At 40.7% G+C, this 17,776-nt stretch overlaps 1 protein-coding gene across 1 annotated transcript in view; it reads right to left on the reverse strand.

Moving 5' to 3' along the window:
• Positions 1 to 240: 240 nt before the first annotated feature.
• Positions 241 to 17,776, reverse strand: part of LOC108680528 (trithorax group protein osa) — a 30,525-nt gene continuing 12,989 nt past the window's right edge. Inside the window, exons 4-15 of the mRNA XM_018169355.2 lie at positions 17,437 to 17,753; positions 16,734 to 16,787; positions 15,147 to 15,332; positions 14,364 to 14,580; positions 13,871 to 14,041; positions 12,069 to 12,313; positions 8,713 to 8,851; positions 8,275 to 8,474; positions 7,856 to 7,957; positions 7,068 to 7,213; positions 6,549 to 6,771; positions 241 to 6,256 (exon numbers count right to left, since the gene is read on the reverse strand). Of these exons, the coding sequence (XP_018024844.1) occupies positions 2,765 to 6,256; positions 6,549 to 6,771; positions 7,068 to 7,213; positions 7,856 to 7,957; positions 8,275 to 8,474; positions 8,713 to 8,851; positions 12,069 to 12,313; positions 13,871 to 14,041; positions 14,364 to 14,580; positions 15,147 to 15,332; positions 16,734 to 16,787; positions 17,437 to 17,753 (5,492 nt within the window). The 3' untranslated portion in view covers positions 241 to 2,764. The remainder of the gene's footprint in view (positions 6,257 to 6,548; positions 6,772 to 7,067; positions 7,214 to 7,855; positions 7,958 to 8,274; positions 8,475 to 8,712; positions 8,852 to 12,068; positions 12,314 to 13,870; positions 14,042 to 14,363; positions 14,581 to 15,146; positions 15,333 to 16,733; positions 16,788 to 17,436; positions 17,754 to 17,776) is intronic.

Raw genomic sequence — 17,776 nt, forward strand, 5'->3', positions numbered from 1 at the left:
CCTGATAATCTTTATTGAATAAAGCAACAGAAAGAACCAGCCGAAATTTGATGGGTTATCAAGCGCATAATTAGCCAATTTAAGCCAGATCTGATGTCAAGTGTCCTTATCATCACCTTGGTAGGAATATTTTTTTTTTAAATGAACATAATTAGGAAACAATTAACATGAAGTTTTTCTTCGATAAATGGTATACTATTGCAACCATTAAAGTCAGAGGATCCAATAAGTGAAAAAACAATTGTTTTACATCATTTATTACATCATTTATTTCAGCCCACCTACCGTAGTTTCTTCCACAAAAAGAAACCGAAGAAACTTTGGGCGTTTAAGGCATTTACATGATAAATTACATATATGCAGGAATAATTTAGGCAATCATCACCTTAGGAGAGCACGTAAATGTAAAAAATTCCGTACCGCAAAAAGTTAGTGAAAACCACCAAAAAATTAGGACAGAAATCAAATAAATAGCCATACACAAAGCAAAATACTTTCACCGAATGGCGCAAATAGGAGAGAAAGAAAGATGTTTACGTATAAAAATAAATTTCAGCGATGTCTCAACAAACATAGACGCCCTAGCAGAAGTGAAGAGGTTAGACCGCAAGCGGACATGATGCCGTGGAGACGAATCTCAGCCAACAAAGTCAGCTGTGGGCATGCAAATGCTAAATACCTTTATTTCATCCACCTTTTTTCACGTTACAATCGGAAGAAGAGCAAGCCTATGAGAAATAAAGAAATTCTTGGGCAACATAAATAGTGAGCAAAAAATATTACCTAATAATGAATGAGAAAGCGTCATGTTATCGAATCGAAGAAGTGATCATTATGTTTTATTGTAGGTAGTAACAAAATATTTATAAATAGTTATCTTGGGCGTGAGCTCAACTTAAATTTTACACGGAACATCTACAGATATAAAAAGCCGAAACCATCTTCCCGAAATCACGTTTTATACTATTTTTAACAGTTCTTCGCCGTGGAGCGTAGGTCCTCGTAAGAGCGTGCAGGCATATGCAAACAATTTACTGAACTTTGGAAGCAGCTCGACAGAATTGGATGAGGTGTACAAGTTGTAGTAGAATTAATCCATAACAATAGAGCTTAATGTACTATACAATAATGGTACTGTACACAACACTATCAAGAGGCTCGTTCGATCCGAACGCACATCACCACTCGCTGAGATCACAACCAGATCGCCGCGGAACACTCGACATAATTCAGGCCAATTTTTTATAGGTCTGATACGGGCAATGTATCTTAGTCGTCACACTACTGCCGATTAACTATCTTGAACACATTATCTTAAGGGACAGGAAAATCTCCGCTTTAGAGTATTACCATACATGTCAAAATGGGAAAATAGTAAGAAATTGTATGACCCGGAGTAAAAGTGATGTTCGTGCAATGAACAAAGTCTCGTATCACACGATGCTGGCAGAAACCTTAAAGAGCCAGGCTGTCCACTCAACCATTTGTACTTCCCAAGAATTTTCAGCAGCATATATCAACTTAACTTTTACAGAAGGACTTCTGGTGAGCTCTCAATATATACAAGCTTTCAAGTATACATGACTGAAGTTTACCTAAGGAGTAAGAGCTTCTCAAAAATGTACAAGAGAATTTAAATTCTCCTTCGTATATCCGGCGGCGATAGTGAAAGACGGAGTCTCAAGTGTGATGTAGTGAGCTACATGGCAATTGTCTGGATAGATTTCAAATTTTAAAGATAATAAATAAACATCCAGTTAGTTTCAAATTTTAACCGTAGATCAATATAGAAAAAAAAAGTTAGAACTTGAAAATGCACGACCGACGACGCTCACTACGATTTAATATAAAATAGAAATGTTCGCGTATCAAACAACCATAACAGGGTTCCACTAAGGGGACGAGAACAAAATAAAATCTGTGAGCAAATTACATGAGTGTCACTGCAGGATCGACTTGCCTAACAAAACACATCACAGTGATGGGTTTCCCAAGTAAAAATATGTACACGACCAGTTCTCATATCATACAGCCTAGTCTTTAAGTAAAAGCTACATACACCAACTCTTCAATTTCAACTAACACATAGGACGAAATTCATCATTTTAATACCAAAAGCCAAATTAATAATACACAAAATATTTAGGTACCTAGAAAATGCCTAGGTAGATGACGCCTTTTCTATCAAGTGTGTGGTTCAAAGAACACTACCGCAACACTTGAGATGGAAGATCTCTGCCAACACTATAGGGCACTCATTGTTAGAGGTTATTGCTTCACCTATGGGTTTCGAGTGTTGCCCGTAAACAACTCAGTGTCATATGGGGTTAACATGATCCCAAACATACATCTATTCTGGAACACAATAAACGCATCAAACGCGAAGTAATGAGAAACAACGTTTGTAAGCCCGAAATTACGGGATGCGATGTTGGTATATTTTTGGAGCGTTTTACCGCCTTAAATCAGATTAAATTAGATCGCTAACTTCGTCTTCTTTTCCTCGTTCCTCGTAAGCTTGAGATACGTGCTTTGAAACGAGCAGGACTATTAATTCGCTACTGAAACTGTCTTCTCGAGAGAAGCTTAATCAAAGGCAGAGCAGCTGAGGCAAGTTTCTATCACAAGAAAACTTGCTAGTGAAATGCGATGAAAATCTATACTAACGGTGAAATGACGAGTTGATAAGGATGAGATGAAGTGAATGTGAGGCATGAAGGTCGGAGAGGGAATTGTTATATTAAAGCCACCAACGCACATAATACTACGATGAAGGAGCCATTGCCGTGTCATTCGGCAATACTGTTCCGGACTTGCTGACTGAGTCGCAATTAAGAGGACGAGGAAGCAGAGTATCGTCCTCGGTGTTAACTTTGGTCGAAGTTTCCGCAACATTCGAGGGTGGCTCTTTCAAAGATTTGTTGGCAGCTGCGTTGGTAAGACTGCGAGCAACAGCCTCAATGCCCTTCGGGGCCACTGGAACATTACCAGCTTCATTTTTTTCTTTAGCCAAATAAAAATTTCTCTCAGGCCCAGAACTACCAAGAGAACTACAATTAACACTACTACTTCTAGCTTTACAATGTTCTTCGGGTGTAGAACTTTTCTCCGATTTGTCTGAATGACTCGAGTTTTCTGATGTACACAATTTGTCGGTAGATAGGGGTGGTTTCAACATTTTTTGTCTTGTATCACCGTCATGATGTGTAGAAGTTAAGCCACATAAATCATTAGTTTCGACAGAATTTTTATCGGCATGGTTGGTAGAAGGTAAAAAATTTGTGTCTATCATTGGCAGCGGACATTTAAGTCCTATGGAATTACCGTCAATCACAGAATTAACAGATGTACTGGCCGAGACAGCTTGAACTTTAACATCTTCCGCGTTCTCGCTGCACTCGTTGCTGTTATTCTCTGGTTTTAACCTATCATTTGGCTCGTCAACATCCATTGGTTCATGAGGAGGAGACGCACCGTTAGCGGAAGGAGGCTCAGGCAAATGGCTGGGTTTACTGTCAGCAGTTGAGCCATTTGTAGCTAGCGGGGAGTGAACTGCATTAGTTGACGCTTCTGCAGTAGAATTTGAAATTGGCGACTTTTCGGTCCTTTCCGATTTTGCATCACTACTGCCGTCAGCTGAGTTACACGTGGAAGGAGATACAGTGGCAGTGGTAATGGTGGTCACGGTTGAAGTAGATGCTGCAGTTAAACCAGTACAAGAGGACAATGAAGCTGTAGAACAGGTTTCGGAATTTGCAGTGTCGGAAATTGAGGTAGTAACGGATGATTCTATTGAACCATTATTGGAGTGTTGGCTAGTGTAATCAGAGAGAGCAGCTACGAGAACTGGGGTTTCTTGGGGAGTGGTGTTGGGGCTGAAAAGTGACGCTGGAGGCACAACTGCAGGTGTTACTTCCATCTCTTCCGTTTCCCGAGTATCTTTTGGAGAAGGAGAATCAGGCGAATACTCACTCTTGACGTGAGCCATATTGTAGAGAACTTGGGACAATTGAGATGCAACGTAAGTATCTAAAATTTGGCTCATGACCAGAGTCAGTAACCTGTTTTCACAGGTAGCTAAAATTCTGGAATTTTCTGATACTTTGGATAGGTGCACGAGGGTGTTGGCAGCACGGCGCACCATGTCCAAGCTTGTGCCCATCAAATCAGGATTTTCCTTAAGAGCAGAAACACCTTGTGAATTAGCCACATTCATTGCAGCACTTTCCGCTTCCTCAATAAATGCAACTAATAATGACACTGAGCCATTTTGCATTGCCACTAATCTAGCTACACCTGATTCAGCAGCTGCAAAGTAATGCAGTAAATTAATAGAGAACTCGCGTAGTACCTGGTCTTCCCCTCTGCATAACATCCGTGTAAGCTGTGAACACAACCGCTCGAGGCGAGAGAATGGAGGAGTTGCAAGCACCAGATCTGTATTTTGGTCTTGCACGCATAACTTTACAAGAGCTTCCAGAGCCAGTCGCTGAGGGGAGAGTGCAGACTGAGCACTGCCACCGCCGCTAGGCAGTGGATCTTGACCGTAGGACGCGGGACATGTAGCCCAATGTAATAAACCTGACACAATGGGTCTCGTAATTTCTTCGGGATACTGAGACAAATCCAGGTGTCCAGATATGTTACACAATGTCACAAGACAGGCTTCATGCAGATGGTGGAGGTACGGCCACCACCAATGAACGTCGTTCGAGAGAGAGCTACACCAATCACTGAGGTCAGCATCATCTTCTCGGTCGTAGTGAGGAGTTGATGGAGCTCTAGATGGATGCTCATGATGAAGCAAGATCGTCCGTCCTAGGAGTGCCATCATTGCAGGATTTTTGCCCATAATCTCATCATTACCGGGAATGAAAGACAAGTTTCTCAAAACTGTTCCGAGGCATAAAACGCGACGAGCAAGCCAGTCTTTTGCTTCACTTGTGACACACAGCGATGCCTCATCTGGACTCCAAGATTCTTCTTCCACTTCCTGCACGGGTCGTTTCTTATTCACAACAAAAACGTTACTATTTTCAGCTGCGTCCTTTGTCTTCGCTTCTTCTTTTTCTTCTACTAGCTTTGGAGTCTTTGAATCAAGATTAACTTCTTGCTTACATTCCTCCGTGGACGCAATAGGTTTTTCCAAGTTTGGCTCGACATCTTTTTCTATCGGACTTGTTTTAACTGAACCCTGATCAGCAGTTTCTACAATCTGATTTTGTTGGTCTTGATCTTTTTTACAGTTAAGTGCAGTGAAAGGAAGATCAGATGGCTTGCTCTTCTCTTCAGTGGCAGAAGGAAGAGATTGATGTTCAGACACCTGACCAACTAACATGTCCAATTGAGATTTGGCATCAGACGCTTTCAGCAATTCTACTGCGTTCTCCACCGGTTCTTTCTTGATCCGTTTTAATATGGCATCAAGCTTGCTCGTTTTATTCGATCTATTAAATTTAAGAGAACTATAAATATTATTTGTAAGTTCCTTTGGACCATTGCAAGAATCTTTTGAAATTTGTGAAGAAACTTCCGGAACCTTCAGCGGAGACTTGGACAACAGATCGTCGAGTTCCCGTTTGGTTTCGTTTGTAACGGGTTCTGCGACAGATAAGGATTGAGGTATTGCAGATGGTGTAGTAGTGGTACTACTTGGAGTGGCGGTTGCTACAGTAACTGCTGGGAGGGACTCTGCAACCTTTTTGCTATTACTCGATTCTTCTTCACCTTTTACGGTCGAATCTTCGGCATCAATGTTAGGTTCAGATTTAGGAGCAATATCAGTGAATTTTCTGCAGTTTTCCGGGCATGATGCTGGGGAATCTTTTGGTTTATGAGGAACTGAATTCTTTTTCGATTTTTCAGAAAACTCTAAGTCATTACCAGGCCCAGCAATTAACCTAGTGAAGGGCAAAGGTGGCACACCGCTCTCCATGGAACAAATAATATGACTAGTGCTTTCGGTACGCCCTATGACGAGAAAATCGCTAGTAGAAACGTTGAGATCATCTTCGAGGCCATCAGCTGAGTTCATGAGCACATCTCCTCTCATGGCATCCCGAATGAACTGATCCGCTTCTCTTTTGACAATCTTCACAGGCTTGCCAGTTTTGCTGATCATCGTGTAGTCCGTTCCCGTGGTCAGAATAACTGTTTTGTCCTTGGGGTTCACCGATTCCACCGGCGTTATATCGACATCGGGACTCGGAGAACGAGGACACCGCGCGTACCACGGTAAGTCACTCTTGTCGTCAGCCTGAAATACGGAAAATCGGTCTAATTTCCTGGCGTGAATCATAATCAATGAAGGAAGCTACTAATGTGAATCCTGATTAAATTCAGCCTGTAGCCCAGCAAAAACACACCTAGAAACGGTTCAGCAATCGTTTATACTATAATATTTTAGTATTTACCGCTATAATGGCTTACCAAAAGAATTGGAATGAAGAATTAAGGCACGACTATTGCTCAAGTGGTGACAGCAATAATTCACTTGATTGACCTTGGGTATACTCGAAAACATTTTTCGGTTAGTACATCATTCTCACCTTAATTCTCTTGGCACTTCGTCTTTGGTCGCTCGAATCGTATTCAGGCTCGAGATCTTCACAAATACTGAACATGTTGATGAGCCCTCGTCGCCAGTGTTCCAATAGGCAGTCTAGCAAGCCTGGCATGTGCAATAAATGGAAATACACAACCGTTTGGTCATCAAATAAAAGGATGTTCATCACATCCAATGCCCAGGTAACTTCAGCCGCCAGCCCACATCTGAAGAGGAGAATGGACAGAGAGATTAATACAGACGATTTCGCCAATTATATTTAGTGTTCGTGTATTGCTCTTTAACAGCCACATTTCCACTCAATACAAATAAAAGTTTTAAAATTTTCCTCATTGGAAATGATGATTGATATTTTTTATTGCACGTAGTTGAGATTTAAATGTTTCAATAGTAGTTTATTCTGTTGTTTCGAATTCAAATGGTCCAAGCATGACCACCGCAACATAAGCAAATCACATTTTATCTCTTTTAGCGGAAGCTAAGGCATAGCCAACGTGCGCACCTTAAAGACATGAGTAACGTCCAGGGGTTGACGGGCGAGAGGTTGTGTCTGGTCATCCTCTTGCGCCGTGGCAGAACAGGCAGCACAGCTTCCACGCTATCTACAGGGAACAGTTGCTTTCCCATGTATGCTCCATAGCCGGAGCTCTGCAACGACGAAATCATTCAATACTGAGTTACTGACAGCATAATGAAACGAGGTTACTAGTCTAGTTTAATACTAAAAATATCATTAAATTTCTCCCTACTGAGTAATGATATGAAAGCAAGAATAGCATTAGATATCAGTGGCAGATCTCAATCCATAGTAGGCATTAAAATTCCGAGTCGCCGTAAAAATGAATGCTGAAACGAACTTGCACAGAACACTAAACATAAAAAAATCAAGGCCCCACCCTGTTTGCACAAATACTCATTAAAAAACGCTTCGCTAAATATAATAATTGGTGGATGTGTTCCAACTTGAAAAAAATGTCTTCCAGTAAGTGTTCAGCCGAAATGGATTGGTTTTGTCAGATCAATACCAAAGAACATAAACAACTGCACGAGCAAGATGAGAAGTTTATCCAGCTTTAGCAATATGCTCATGACGACACACATCCTGACGGAAGTAGTAGGACATTCAGTAGCATGCCTTGAATACGTTAGATAATAATTCACTTAACTTGGAAGAGTAGATCGTATAACACCTAGCCCTATCTGAGGTCATAGACTCACTCGTATAGAGTGAGACAGGAGGTCATCGAGTCACTGACCCTGAATGAGGCAAGAGATCAACAAGCTACTCACCTTGAATGAGGTAGGAGGAGGGACGGCAAAACTTTTGCTGCTGTTAGGACCAGAGGGGCGAGCGGGAGGCCCTGTAGTAAAGCTGCCTCCAGACCACCGACCCTGGACACAATGAAAATTTTGTGAATTCGTTTTATCGAATCTACACATGGAATATGTAATGATACTGCTTTATTATTTAGTAATATCATTTGGTTCAACTTGTGTAGCGGAACGTATCATCGCACAACAGTTGTATACTTGTATAAGCTAATTTTCATACATAAAACTCGATCACGGCATAACATGCACTGTTCAAAGTGAGCATCTGTAAACAACAGAGAGCTACACTTTGCGTGATTTTCGAACGCAACAAAACAGAATTATTGAAACGAAAAACTAAGAAAAGAATTCAGCGCTTGAGCGCATTGAATACGCACTTGGTTAGTAAAAGATTGGGTGGATGCAGGCGATGGGGGAGTGGGGTATCTGTTGGCTGGCCATGGTGCTGAAGGAGCGCCAGGAGGAGGGGGAGGACCGGACCCATCATTAGGTCTGGACCAAGGCTGTTGGGGCGGGCCAGAGGGCTGACTACCCTGACCCCCGTAGCCAGGATACTGCTGCCCACTAGCTCTCCACCCTAGCAATGCACAGTACCGTTAAGGATCTAAATTAAACAAAAAATTAGATAGGATCATCAAGGTTGAAATCCGTATTCAATATTCACAAGCTCAATGTATTTATCGAGACTTCAAACCGCCACAAATTGCAAATAATCCATGCACCAAATTCGAGCCTGCCGTAGGCTTGAGCTTACGGCAGGATTAAATGTTTCTCTGACGAGTATACAAAGAGTGTAAAAATTTTTAAATATTCACCAGGTGGCGGCTGCTGTCCAGCCGGTGATGGGCCTTGCTTCTCAAAGTCTGGGTGTCGACGCGGCCCCTGATAAGGCTGAGAGTTCGGCGGCCCAACCCCTTGACCAGGAGGACCTGGACTACCCGCACCTCCGGGTTTCTGGACGAATAAAATCATGTTAGTCTGACAAGTCCATTACTTTATTCCGAAAAACAAAGCAAGCGATGAAATGAACGAAACAGCATACTAGATAGTATGACATTAATTCTATAGATCATAAATATAAATGTGAACACGATGCGGAATAATGAAGCAAGGCATGCATGTTTTTATGAATTATCATCCGATTTTTAGAGTCAACATTACAACAGGCATTGTGATATCAACCCTCACTATTCTTTTAACCAGGGCCGCACCATTAAAGCTCGCGAAGTACATGTAGCTGCCAAATACTTGTCAGTGATTGGTGGTATAGCTTTAAAAGCTGTTAGTGATTGAAGTGAGAAAGAAAACGACCAGTCATAGATACCCTTATTGTAAATTTACTCACTAATAAGACTAAATACGAAATCTTAATTCCACATGCAATACCTCGATACTCAAGCCGATTAAACAAATGTTACTTTAGATTAATACAACTTGCATGCTAAATACAGACTGGAATACGTTTAAAAAATTCATTAGTACTTCAGTGCAGTTATTGTTTTGAATTAGTACTGACTGTCCAAATAATTAAGATGAATCTCTGTGTTATTGGGATCACCGACTCGACGGCAGTGCTCCCAGGTCCTAACACAGAAAACGTTGTCAGAAACAGTACAGAATAAGAAGCCATGTGGCAGTACTTAGTATAGTCTTCATCTAATTTCTCATTCTCTGATTATAACTCAAGGAGTAAAGTAATAAATAAGTGCCATAAGTGCGCTAATCTTTACGTCGGAGCATATATTACGGCACTAAAAATAGCTCAAATATCATAATCTTCTGATGTAATAGTGTCAGTACAGTACAGTAGGTTACAACACATTACTTGAACTGGATAGGTACATATTCAAATTCGAAAAGGATAAATCCGTCTCTCAAAACGGATATCTTGGAACAAATACGTATATGAGCCGTAAAATAAGATAACTCGGTACAAAATAGATAGGCCTGGTATGAAACGTCATTGAATTTTGGCCTATTGTTAAAAAGAGTTGACGATTGAACTACGTGCATGACTAGAATATGTTGAGCAAGCCCATGCCAAAATAGAGAAAATACTTGCAAAAATAATTGGCACAACAGTTTCAACATCAATTAAACGTAGTTCACTAACTTATCAATCACTTACAATCAAGAATACGTCAATGTCATTCCGACTTCCCGAATTTCCCAATAAAGTCCCAATGGATATGACTATTAAATAATTAGTGTATTGAAAACACGATAATGTAATAGTGACATGCTCGTTCCATTTATAGACCGGAAAACATTCGATATGGGAGGCGAGAGGGAGGCTCGATTCCATGCCAAGAACCACATACATAAGGTAAAACAAGGTAGAATCTTTCGTGGAGGAGTTCTAAACCGTTTATAGCTTAAAAAGTTCTTGACAACGCGAGAATAAAAATGGAGAGTACGGGGGAAAACGGCGTACTTGCAAATTATGATGATGGAGGTGGGGGAGATGGTGTGGGTTTTGTGGAGGGCCTAGAGGGTGATGCATGTGGTGTTGGGAGTGGAGATGCAGCATTGAAGACGAGGAGTTAGGTTGGGCTAAAGTGGCTCGTGGAGGAGTGAGTAGCTGTTTAGCGAGCTGCGAGGAGCCGTAAGAGGTAGTGGCTATGGTGGGGATTGTGGTGGTGGTGGTTGTTGTGGTAGAAGCGCAGCAGCTGGTAGCGGTGGATGCATGCAGAACGTTGCAGTTACTGTTGTTACCACTCATCTAGAGCAACACGAGTCGATTAAGTTAAAGTAGCGTTATATTAAAGGCAACGAGTGTAAAATCAAGTAAAGCGACACAAGCACTGACAGATCAACACACAAAATACGTGTTACAAATGCTACATAAGTAAAACGCATTTCCTCCTGTCCGTCACAAATGGTCACTTAGTACATGTATTGCGACAACCGCTGGTAACAACACTTTTAGATGCCATGTTCATTTCTGTGATGCATCTTTGCATATGTCATAACTCTTAACAACTGTCACGCACCACGTTCGCAATTTCAAGTGTCATTTTATATTGTCATTCGCTATACCTTACAATTTTTTGTTTACAAATACGCACACGAGTTACTATTTGAAGAGATGGTAGTCAGCAATCGTCTATTTTGACTGATTTTTGTAAAGATAATATGTCATAGAATTCAAATAACAGCTCTATAAACGTCCATTAGCTTAGAAAATCAATCCAACTGGCAAACTTTGTCGGAAACTATAAACATTTAAACGAATTGAACGCGTTTATACAGAATACACTAATATGCGGACAAGTTTTGTCAAGAATTATATTTATCGAGTCGTGTCCTAGTCCAAAACTACTTGAAAACACGGGCGGCATGTCAACAGTGGTAAGGCATAACACCCCTCAGAATGAACGGTCAAGGTTGTTATCCAACAATCAAATATCATGCCCAAGTCCAATTAAAATCATACAATACTCTCTACTATATAGGTTACTTCACTCTTGATACAAAGCAAGCAGCAAAATGTAATGTACGAGTCTAGTTCCAAGACTATAGTTATAAGCAAATGTCCGGTGTCAATCTGGCGTCTCATCATATTCTTCATTATAATGTTATTGAATATGATGATACGCCAGATTAACACCGGACACAAACGCGTTAACACAAGCAGCAGGCATCATGAGAGTTAAGCAATAGTTACTGCTACGCGCCTATTAACAAGAAGCATTAATGATAAATAAATGGTAATCGTGAACGCACAACATATCAAAAGCAAGTTATACCCTGCGCAAACAGGGGAGAAATAGAAGTCAACAGATCATGAAGGACAAAATCTCTCAAAAAGTGGTATGTAAAAAAAAATTTCATACACAAAATATCTATTTTTTCAAACTGCAACACTATATCAACAGTAACTTCAAACTTGTTCCATGAACGTTAGTGAATTTTATTGTAGGTTAATTGAAGCCCTTCAATTTAAACCTCTGTTATCCAAATTTCTGAGAGCACGATTGTTATAAAACCGCTTTTACCACGTTTACTTAATACAACACCTCGCTCCATACGCTAAAACTTTTAGAAAAAAAGTTCATTATGAAACACGCACAAACGAGTATGTACATGTCTTTCCTCTTAAAAATGCCACCTCACGCACAAGAAAATGAACGTCTATGAACAAGTTTGTCAAGCACTTTCGATTACTCACAGGATACTGCTCCTGCTGGTACCCAGGCTGCCCGGGAGGCGGGTAGCCAGCCCCTCTCTGGTACCCAGGCTGTTGGTAACCCTGGTAACTGCCTTGGTGGTTCGGAGGGCCAGGGGGAGGCGGTCCTCCTTGGTAACCGCGGCTGTCCGGCGGGTAACCAGAAGATGGAGGGTAACCGCCTTGACTATAACTGCTGTGCATGCCTTGGTATCCGGGATACTGGTTGCCCTGGTAACCCTGGTAACCTGGAAGTGATAAATGGTCGTCAAATACCAAAAAAACAACATAAATGAAAACTGAAATGCAGGTAAGGTTGTTTTCACTTTCAGTGCACTTATTTAAAAGAATAAACTATGCAAAACTGTTAACTGAAAAATGAAATTGTTTTGTAGCGTTCAAATTGCAGCAATTGGAATGTACTCCGGTACAAACTCAACCAAAATTTGAATCTTTCATACAAAAAGCTTGAGCTAATTCTTTTCATGACGTTATACACATACGAGCCCAATGACAAATGTAATGCCATTAAAAAATTAATCAACTAAAACCATATTTTAGATGCCTTTTCATGGTATACCGTCAAGAAACAGGTTTCAGTAACACAATTCAAAAAATGATCATATCCTTTTCAGTGTAAGAGAATCGGCCACATGAGTGAAGATGTAAAATACCTACATAGCCAAATGCACTCTATAACAATCAAGTAAGAACTGGGCAACATCAAAGTAAATAAATTATTCAAAACTCATAATAATAGTAGTAACTCCAGTCTCGAGATGCAGAACTAAAAATATTTCCTACAAGTGAGCGTCTAGCCGTACTATCAATCAGGATCAAGTGCACCACACACGAAAATTTCAGACCCTTGCAAATGTGTCAATAAATACTGGTACGCTAGCACTAATAGATCATGTGACATTATGTGCATACCAAATCCTGCAAAGAAAACACGAATAAATCAAACGAGAGATCCAATATATCAGTAAATGTATCAAATATCTCAGAATCTTAACAAAATCAAGACGAAATAACACATGTGCACCAAAAAATCGAGGAGATCGCTCCGACAATCAAGCGACTGGGAGTCAACAAAACGAAAGAAGGAATCACACGGGTGCACTGCACAGCAAAAGCGACGGCTGGCAACCGAAATGTGTGCCTTACCAAGCAAAGACCTAACAGGCCTAACACCAAGGCCTCTGACCCAAGGACCAGGCTCGTCATCAAATGGGTTAGACACGCTAACGGGTTCTGCGGAGCAGCCAACAAAACCTGACACCTGGCCTGCCCAACCGCAAGCATTAAAACGTATTTAACAAATTCCCTTTAGAAAACACGCTCTCTGTAGAATTTTCAGCAATAAATTGTACTTGAGATCTCGAACGCAAGATCAAATGTAGCCAAAACTTGCGAGCTTATTCAGAATTCGTGACTTAATACTGAATCAATTTGCACTACAGTATCAGATGCAGGATGGAAATGGGCAAGAAATGCAAATGAAAAGGATGGATAAGGTAGACTTTGCTAGATAAAAATCTACCAAGGAAAGTAAAGAATTATTATTAGCAATTCTACCAATGCATGATATGATTAGTTTCAGATAAGACCAACTTCAAATCCGCTATCGTCCCCGGCCATGGATACACAAAATGGTCTTGATACATTCAAGTAGTAATAGAAGGTTTACTAGCGCTTCAGATAGATATCTCTTTCGAGGGAGTAAAATATATATCTACTTTAAATCTATTCGATTTCTATAAACTTAGAAAGTAATGCACTCTAGCAATGACTATGTTGCTCACCAGGCTGTGACTGACTGGGAGGTCGCTGCTGCATGTGACCGGGGTAGTCAGAGGAAGGAGGGTAGGGTGTGTAGGGAGGCATGCCGGGATGAGGAGGGCCATTGGAATAGCCGTCCATGCTGCTATTGTTGCTGCCTGCAGGTGGGAACGAATCCTGAGAGTTGGAAGAGCCTGAAAAAACATTTTTGTTTAGTTTTCAGCCGAAACAGAACAACGAAGTTAGGCTATTATATAAAATCTCAACTTCTATCGTGTGAAAAACTAACTTCCTGCGTAATGACTGTAATTCATTTTTTAACGAAATCAAATGAAAGCAGTACTCGTATGAAACGGTGATCAGTAATAAGACTACATTTTAGAATTACTGGGTGATAAATGATTTAATTTCACTACAATCGCTATGCAGAGCGCACGATGTCTGCGTTATACAGTACAAGGCATCACCACAAGGCCGTACTGGCACACCATTAAAGAATTAAGAAGCAGCCCTCACCAGGTGAAGGTACAGAGACGGGTTTTGAGGACTTCTTCTTAGCCGAAGCCTCGATTTGACTAATAATAGGCTGGGGGTCGATGCCACCTCTATCGAAGCGACACTCATAAGAGAGGATGTGCTTCATGTAATGCTTGCGTAGAGTGTACGAGCCGCTCGATGATGCTCCGATGCCCATCACGGCCGCCACGTCCTTCCACTGCTTGTTTTTGGTTACCTGCAAACGAATAACCCATAAACTCTAAGCCTAAGAGCTAGAAGCTAACAAGGTCATACTGAGCAAATCTAATTCATCATTGTAAAATCACTAAATCTTTAAAGGTTACATAACTAAATAGTTGATAGAAATAAGGTGTTGGATTCATGTCAATGTCATTTATTTATGAGTAAGAAAGTGCTATGGAAATTTTCCAGAACCTAACTAGTGTTTCCAACGTTTAAACGCGCGAGATATAACAAAGCCTGTAAAAGATGGACACCATAAAGACTAATACGTGTATTTTAACATTCCTTTCTTGCAGGAAGTCTGTTTTCAGCAATGTTATTTTTCTGTGACCTCTACATTGAAGGGATAATGATGTCCCTTTCTGATGTCATTTCTTTTTAATCGGCTGTTAATGCATGTTATCAAGAAGCCTTGGGCCGTTATTCATGCAACACACCCCCATGAGGGATGGTGATATTCTAGTCTGAACTACAAATAAACGTGGTGGGCATTCTAGTCTGCTGCGGTCGTGGTATTCTAATCTCTACAAATAAATAAATACTCGACGTTGCACAAACCTCCATGAAGCCACCGCGCTCCTTGACGTGGAGATAGAGAGCGTAGAGATCAAGGGGGTTTTTACTGATGGTAGGGCAAGCAGCAATGGGCGTCTTGTTCTCCTCCATAAACTGCAGGAGCTTATCCAGCCACTGGCGTCTTTCGGGGCTGTCGCTCATCTCGTACAGGCGAGCGATGTTGTCAGCCTGAAATATAGAAAACGTGTTTTATTGATAATTTTGCCTGTTGGTCAATTTGAGCTTAAAACGTTACACAATATGAATTTCATGACAAGCTCTAACAGCATAGAAAAGTCAATAAAAAATTAGGATTGAGTCGTCAAAGATTATCATGGATCTAAATTTATCAGAAACAATGAAGCTCCCCAATTTACTTGAAGAATATCTAAGTGTATTTGCCTCGTTGGTGGAACGAGATATCTAGAATCGTTTTATACTTTACTTTTGGCAAAATATACTTAATAATAAAATACCTGATCTCAGGTCAACATGCTGATGTATAATGAGAATTACAGTTAAGGATGTTCTCGAAGAGGTAACTAAATTAAAAACAAATTTGGGAAAAGAAAAAAATCGTTAGGCTGCATTTGAAATAAGCCTCAACACGTTTTGGGTCCCAGGAGGTACCTTCAGCAATTTAGACGGTTCTCTTCATCTCTAATTTCTACAAATATATTGACATCCGACATCCAACACATGCAGGAGTACCGGTACATTTAAAACAAAAAATACTGAGCTCCAATGCAGGAGTTTCGGGCCATAAGCTAAACCAAGGCGGGAGAAGCACGCTGCAACGACCGATATGTGAATTGGTGAATGGTGATGCATCTTGAATGCAAAATACATGCAAGGAAACTATAGCAAATGGGTTTGAAATTCAAAATACGTGCAAGAAGGCCATAAAAAAAGTTAGTTACATGCAAGGAAGGGGAATGGAATGCGTGATTTAAAAAAAAGTATGTATGCAGAAAACTTCCAATAAGGATAGAAAAAATGCTCGGTGATTAATGCAATGCAAGAAGCTAGGTGAATACGTACGGAAAATTCACCTAAAGATTGGAATTTTGTTACTTTTAAGACTCGGAGAAATGCGGAAATCAGAGGTTACCAAGTGGAAATTCGTAGAATTGGCAAACAATTACAAATATTTATACATAACTATGGAAACTAAGATAAACAAGATCAACATAAGAATTGAAAATATCAACAGAAGAATTGATAAGCCTCGATACTACTAACCTGTCCAGGAGTGCTCATTTACCAACCTCAGTATAATGTAAGGAGAGCAAGTCTTCTTTTGACCAACAAATTACAGGCCGGAGAATAAATTAATGAGAATAAGCTTGATTTAAAGAAAACTGGGTACAGAAATCGTCATAAAGAACAGAAACTTTAGCTATACGCGAAAATTATTCGGAATAACGGAATACTGATTTTTAAATTTTAAACGTTTATAGTTAAAGATTAGGCAGGTCTGCTTCGTTATTGGACTACTTTGTCTAGGAAGGGTCACAACTAACGAGACAGGCGAAAGCGAGGGCGGGAGGTTAGCTGAATAAAAGGAAACTGACTGTAAGAGATAGTAACCTTTGAGGGACGGTAGATATCGGGAGCTGCGGGTGTGCTGCTGTTTCCGTACGCCTGTAGAATAAAATATCATGTAAACACATGTCAAAATACAGCTGAATACCTCGTGGAAAACAGAGCCGACGTTACACGTGTCAGTAAACATTCAAGTGCTTCGTTACGGTCAAATGTGAGGTGAAAAAAATATAACACTGCAACACACTCGTTGTGCTAGAATAAAATAATTAATACTTGTGATGTTTTTGTCAAGCATCCGGCTGTGCACCCGGTTTAACTAACGCAAAATTAAACTCTTTCAGTGGCACAACAAGGAACATAACGCGGTCGTGAATGCTGCGCGTTAGAATTAAAACGTCACACGACGCAAAAATATTGTCGATATTCCCATCGACTAACTGGTCAGTTTTAAATTACTAATCCAATTTTGAAAGCCACCTGAATTGAAATGCTAGGTGGATTTTAAAAGCTATTCGTGGAATGTTGCTATTTGATTTCAGCAGATATATTAATCACTCACAAACGATACATAATAGAGAAAGACTCTAGAGAGTGCATTACTCAAGGAGCTGATGACTTTATTGCCAAAAAATTATATGTTCCCAGTCTCAGACCTCAAGCGTGAATTAAATAGGTAAAAAAAACTTGCACACTTGAAAATAAAATATAGTGATTGGAATTGCGCCGATCTCCAAAACGAACTAACCGAACTAGGGGCCTGCTGGGTACTAGGACTTCTAGGCCAGCCCGGGGAGTTGACATTTCCTTCATATTCCCCTTGTTCGGGAGGCTGACTGCCTGGAGACGGCGCTGAGCTCTGGTGATGTGAGTGTGGGTTGAGGGGGTGAGATGAGTTCATGGGAGGACCGCCGTGTGATGATGACCCATACGTCATGGAGGACTGAACGCCCATGGGTCCACCAGGACCCATCATGTTGCCGCCACTCATCATGGAGGTCATGTTGCTCGGCACGGGGCCGTCTTTGTGTGGCTTTGGTGTTAAAGATCGGTCATCGCCTGACGCTGTGGAGAGACCAAATTAAATT

Source organism: Hyalella azteca, unplaced genomic scaffold (genome assembly GCF_000764305.2).
Source record: "Hyalella azteca isolate HAZT.00-mixed unplaced genomic scaffold, Hazt_2.0.2 contig1004, whole genome shotgun sequence".
Classification (NCBI taxonomy): Eukaryota; Metazoa; Arthropoda; class Malacostraca; order Amphipoda; family Hyalellidae; genus Hyalella; species Hyalella azteca.